The sequence below is a fragment of the Limulus polyphemus genome, unplaced genomic scaffold (genome assembly GCF_000517525.1).
Source record: "Limulus polyphemus unplaced genomic scaffold, Limulus_polyphemus-2.1.2 Scaffold2250, whole genome shotgun sequence".
NCBI classification, from domain to species: Eukaryota; Metazoa; Arthropoda; class Merostomata; order Xiphosura; family Limulidae; genus Limulus; species Limulus polyphemus.
In genome coordinates this window covers 117,609-124,266 of record NW_013667860.1, presented here as the reverse complement: position 1 = coordinate 124,266, position 6,658 = coordinate 117,609, and the positions used below count along the sequence as shown (strand labels likewise).

Sequence of the window (6,658 nt, the reverse complement as noted above, 5' to 3'; positions counted from 1 at the left end):
AAAACTGGAGGATCTAGTGCATAAAGACTGGAGGATCTAGATCTAGTGCATAGAAGGCTGAAGGATCTAGATCTAGTGCATAGAAGGCTGGAGGATCTAGATCTAGTGCATAGAAGGCTGAAGGATCTAGATCTAGTGCATAGAAGGCTGAAGGATCTAGATCTAGTGCATAGAAGGCTGGAGGATCTAGATCTAGTGCATAGAAGGTCTGAAGGATCTAGATCTAGTGCATAGAAGACTGGAGGATCTAGATCTAGTGCATAGAAGGCTGGAGAGGGGTGGGGATCTAGTCTTAAAGTTTATATATCACTATTTTGACATTTCGTACTCTCAGTTATTGAATAATATTTTATATCTGCCCCTAAAATCTGAAACTTTTCCATAATTTAAAATATTGAGCAGATTATAATATTTACTTCCATTTGTTTACTGAATCTTTATATATTGAAAAGTGATGTAATTGGATACTTTCAGTGGGCCTAAAAACTTTAATTACATATTACCCTGTAACTTGTAAATTTCTTGCCACATAGGGTTTAAACAGAATTCTGATCACCTTAAAATGTTTACAATTTCTAGATTAGGGCTTCACAAAAATCTTATCTATGTGCCAAACACAACTGTCTAAAAATCACAAAACAAGAAACCTGATAACCGAAGAATTTCCAGAAGATATATCTTCCTTGTTGAGAGAGTTATCTTTATGGGCATTTAAAACAATGGCTTGATTTTTTACAGACTAACGACTTATTCTGTCAAAAAACGTCACTTTAGAAGTAATCTTGATTATTTTTTGAGACTAGACATGCCTGTTGTTCATCATTACACTAAACTTAACGGTTTGATCTATGATTAAATATAAAAATAGATAACCATTTTTTGTAATAATTTATTACCAAACATTACATATACAAAACTGACAAAGGAAGTAAACATAATACATGTATAAGAAAAAAAAAAAGAGCATATGACAAATGTGCTGTGCCAATACCTCCAAACTTACTGTTTGAAGAATCCTTTTACCTAAATTGGACAGTTTTATTTGCCACTAGCTTTATTCAATGAGTTTTTTAGCTTTAAAGAAACGTCTGAGGTACAAAACCTGCCAAGTTGCAAGAGCAAGAAGACAGCACATGGAAAAGATGCTGAAATATAGAACCCGTGTGTTGGTGGACTCTGTAAAAAAAAAAAAGTCAGGCCACATTCAAATTAAACATTAAAAGATCTGGAAACATTAGGAAAACTTTTATTCCTACATTCGCTAATGTGATGTCATTTTTAATCATTTTGTTAAGTAAGATGCTTTATTCTGAAAGTAATATCAGCCAAACATCTGTATTTTGCTGTTTAATCTGAGTTTACTTTCCTACTATTACGGTAATATTACTGTATGCATTTTTAGTATGTACATAGAAATTAGTATGGCGATTGAATGGCTCCCCTAATCAAACTACCCAACTAACATAACCCATCACGTCAAAGTATTTATTCGACTATTTTAAACTAACAACACGTATTACATCATTAGGCAAACCATTTCACCAGTGACAACACATATTACATCATTAGGCAAACCATTTCACCAGTCACAACACATATTACATCATTAGGCAAACCATTTCACCAGTCTTATAAAGAATAATTTTGTTTAAAAAACATGATTGGTCCAAAAATTAAACTTGTTACCTCCAATATAACTAAAATATTTATTTTTCTATCGAAGCAGACAACTAATATCCAGATTATCCAAAACCCTAACAATTTTAAACAGTTTCTTATATCGTATGCTATAGTTATTCAGAAGTTTTCTATAATTCATGCAAAACCATTACCATTTGTGCCTCTCATTTCTTCTTCTCGCTGCCTCATGTATGCAAAGTCTTTGACAATAGCTTCTGACATATCCTCAAGTTTCTGCAGTTCGATTTCCAGGGGTTTCAACTTTCCAACCTCTTCAAGCTAAAGTAAAGGTTGTAATCACACTAAAGAAATACTTTAGAAACCATATTTTAAAACTATCAATATTATTTTAAAAATACATAGAGTAATTTAACAGAGTTGTGAAATATTTGGACATGGTTATTTCAACAATTCACTAAAACTTTATTTTTTACCAAATCATTATAAAGGTAACAACATAATACAGTACAATTTGTTTCACATCCCTCAAAAGGGTGACAAAGAGTTTCAATCTACCTACCCCTTCGTAGCTCTTTGCCTCGACACCATGCTTTAAAGTAAGTGTGGCTTCCCTCGTCATTCCACCTTGACCTTGAAGGAAGAACAACATAACAATAAATCATTGATGAGTGTAACTTCATCCTTTTGTTTCAAAAAAGGTTTTAACACTCATATCTAATGTAATTTCCTTCAGACAAAGAAAAATCATGACAAATCAGAAGAAGCATATGAATAAAATCTCAAAACCCTGAACTTGTTTGGATGGGATTTAATTCACACTAGAAACTGTATCATCAGTATACTTTATTAACAAAGCTTCACCCATCACAGCATCTGGATACGTTAACTATCAAATTAGACTCACAAGTTTGAAAACTGAGACAATGTATCAAAATATATTTTTTTTTTATGGAAGCAGCAGGAATTTGCTTCATTGTATCAGGAAAAAACTTGACTTCTTTTAGGGAGAGGGTAAGAAAAAAATATGACAGATAAACAAATATAGAAAGAGTAGCACTGTACATTTATCTATATTTGTAGACTTTACATATATTAACGATACAAGATAATGGTATTTTCAATTTAATACAAGCAAATTTTCAAGTTTCATTCATAAACAGTATATATAAAAAAATATCTTTTAGTTACAGAGGTTTGGGTACTTTTTTTTTAATATTTCATTAAATTTGACAATTAGATATACATTAAGACAAAAGAATCAGTTTTTAATTGCACTTTCGGTGAACAATGTTCTAATATCTAGGCTACCCTTGGAACTACTCTCTCGATTGACTGGGCTACCTTTGGAACTATTCTCTCCACTGACTGTGCTCTCATGGGCTACCCTTGGAACTACTCTTTCCATTGACTGTGCTCTCTTGGGCTACCCTTGAAATTACTCTTTCTGTTGACTGTGCTCTCTGGGCTACCCTTGGAACTACTCTTTCGATTGACTGGGCTACCCTTGGAACTACTCTCTCAATTGACTGGGCTACCCTTGGAACTATTCTCTCCATTGACTGTGCTCCCATGGGCTACCCTTGGAACTACTCTTTCCATTGACTGTGCTCTCTTGGGCTACCCTTGAAATTACTCTTTCTGTTGACTGTGCTCTCTTGGGCTACCCTTGAAATTACTCTTTCTGTTAACTGTGCTCTCTTGGGCTACCCTTGAAATTACTCTTTCCATTGACTGTGCTCTCTGGGCTACCCTTGGAACAACTCTCTCCATCAATTTGCTCAGCCAGATAGCCATAGTTAATCACTACTACATGATATTGCTACTTCTACTATAACTTAGCTTTTTCAATAGATGGTGAGATCAATGTGGGAGCATGCAAATTGACAAATTTTCCATAGACTCTCCACTGTAAATAAATGTCAGCTTCCAAGAAAACGTTGTCATGTTTTATAGGGCCGGATTCTTTACAGTAGGTGTATGTGACTTGTTGGCGATAAATATCAACAATAAACAGCACACAGTTCACTTGTTTTAAAACAATATATCAAACAAATCAAATGTTTGTTACAATGTTGGTTATCACAGTTGTATCCAGAGCTATAAATAATTCTCTTTTTGTCAAAGTCCACATAGGCTGGTACAGTTACTTTAAAACACAAGTTCACAAGACAAATTATTCTGCCCTACTCTGTTATTACAATACAATCTATGATAATTCCACTTCAAAAATCACTCCTATGACTGTTGGTTACCATAGTTTTATCCAGAGCTTTAAATAATTGTCCCTTTTTTTTTTGTCCAAAATCCACACAGTGTGGTTCAGTTACTTTAAAACCCAATTGACAAGACAAATTATTTATTTCACATATCACAGTTGTATCCAGAGCTATAAATAATTCTCTTTCTTGTCAAAGTCCACACAGGCTGGTTCAGTTACTTTAGAAGACCCTTTCACAAGACAAATTATTCTGCCCTACTCTGTTATTACAATACAATCTATGATAATTCCACTTTAAAATCACTCCTATGACTGTTGGTTACCATAGTTGTATCCAGAGCTTTAAATAATTGTCCCTTTTTTGTCCAAAGTCCACACAGTGTGGTTCAGTTACTTTAAAACCCAATTGACAAGACAAATTATTTGTTATTTACTCTGCAATACAGTCTGTGATATTAACATTTGTAGTGCAAACTGGAGAGTTCTATTCATTGCTAAAAGAAGAAATAAAACACAACCTATTACTCCAGAAAACATAATTGGTTTTACTTAAGCCAATGTTTCACCATTACAGCTAGTTGATTTAGGTTTCAAAATAATACATGTCTGTGCAGTAAGATGGACTTTGCTCGAAAATATATAAACAAAGTGAAAGTGCATACAAATAGACAAGATTTTAATATCTAAAGGAGACATATGTTATTACACTAATATTGCTTTTCTACCCTTCTGAGCACTAAAGTCCTTAATCAGATCAGAAAAATTTAAAGAGTCTGATACACCATCTATTATAAATAACAGTTCTACTCTTACTTGAAACATGGTAGAACATAGATACATTTTGATAAGTCTACGACAAAAAACATCTTTCTGCCAAAGCAACAGTAGGTGGATCAGTCAGGACTATGAGCAGTGCTACATATACATTTGGGTAGATCTCACATAAATCATTTTCTACAATAAATTTTCAAGGCACAGTTTATATTGGTATTAGATGGGATAATCTACAAAGCAATTTATGTTCTTCTGAAATATCTTCTCTAATTCATTGGTGTCACATAAACCCTTGAAGCTGAATTTAATCATAAGATCTTTGTAATGTTACAAACGTTTTTCTGTAATAGTGCAAAGTTTTGATATATCATTTCCTCATATTTTAAAAGCCTTATATCGTATTTCAGTACTTACACATATATTATCAACGATAAATTAAGATAATGAATCTTCTTTAGTACAGTCATCCTCACTTTCATAATTAAAAAAAAATTTTTCTTTATTTGCTGTTGCACTTTTTGAATTCTTTTCCTAAACTTTCTGCCGGATTGTTGGCATTTGAAAGTACTGCCTTTTGATCTATACTCACCAATCCATTTAAAAACTCTTATGTGCTTTCGTGCTGTCCAAAACTCGTGTTATTACGCTGCCATTATTTACTTACAGTATTTACATTTATTAAAAGATCATACCATATAATAAGATATGCTAAAAAATAGACAGAATAGCGTTCACTAAGATGTTTGGTATCACCTTTACAATTTGCCAATAGTTCCTGTAAAGCATCACACTTGAAATCAAACAAGTTTCCAAGCAGCAATCCCATCTAGTTTCTGAAAGTTTATGTTTTCTTTTAATATACGCCATCTGCTTGAATATGCTGAAAATAAAGTATAAAGCTATTGAAGTAAACCAAAAAAATATTTCAGCTCTTGTACAAGATGGAGCAGTATATCTTAAGGCCAAACTTCAACTATGACAATCACAGGGACAGAAGAAAGCTCCTTGAGTGATTTGAACTATTCTTGATTTTTTACACAATTATTTTCACCAGACAAACTTGCACCATTGTCATAGCTTTGTCCATGACAATCTTGGAAGTCCAAGCTACGGTTTTATATTTCTGCCAAAATGATTTTAGACAGACCTATTGCTGTTGTTTCTATAACCAACATAAAACCAATAAAAAGCTCTTCAGTTTCCTCAGTATTACATTCAACATGGTGTAACATCATTATCATTTGTTCAACATGACTCATGTTTTTTGTACAGTCGAAAATAAATGTGTAATAATTTGCCCCTCTCATTTTTTCTAATATTTCACCTTTCACAGTTTTAGCCATTAAACTAATTAATTTCTTTTGGATGGTCTAACTGAGGTAGTAAGTGTATATTTCATTCTTTCTTACATGACCTAAATGTTCTTTCATGATTGGATCAAATTCAGCCAATAATTTCAACAATCCAAGGAAATTGCAACAATTCTGTACAAGCTCATTCATATCACATTCCTCAGTATTATGAAAAGCTAAATTATGAGATGCCAAAAACATTTCTCTACTTCCATTTTAGTTTGCTCATGTTGGTCAATTGTATTCACACTATTTAGTCACTTTTCAAAGTTTAGCCAATTCACCACACATTCTTTATTATTTTCATGTAATTTTAAAATCAAACTCAAGTTTTTCCAGTCTGAAATAACCTTGAGAAGCAAGACCAATCCTTGTTTGTAATTTTGAAAATAAACAACAAACAAAGCAAAATACAATATCTTTACTTAGTGTACATCTACTAATGTCGATCAAACTTTTCACCATTATATTTATAATGAAATGAACTAAAATGTCTTTCTCTTTTTATCATCTCTATGAAAGCCATACTCTTCTCTGAAGATATGAATCGGGGCTTTTTGAATAACATTACATACAGTATGAATGTATAGTTGTGTTATCCTTCTTGTCAACAATACAGTATGAATGTATAGTTGTGTTATCCTTCTTGTCAACAATACAGTATTAATGTATA

General features: G+C 32.6%; 1 protein-coding gene across 1 annotated transcript in view; it reads right to left on the bottom strand.

The window, feature by feature from the left end:
* Positions 1–871: 871 nt before the first annotated feature.
* Positions 872–6,658, bottom strand: part of LOC106466409 (transmembrane emp24 domain-containing protein bai-like) — a 12,136-nt gene continuing 6,349 nt past the window's right edge. Inside the window, exons 3-5 of the mRNA XM_013926696.2 lie at positions 2,201–2,271; positions 1,833–1,959; positions 872–1,176 (exon numbers count right to left, since the gene is read on the bottom strand). Coding sequence (XP_013782150.1) covers positions 1,055–1,176; positions 1,833–1,959; positions 2,201–2,271 — 320 coding nt within the window. The 3' untranslated portion in view covers positions 872–1,054. The remainder of the gene's footprint in view (positions 1,177–1,832; positions 1,960–2,200; positions 2,272–6,658) is intronic.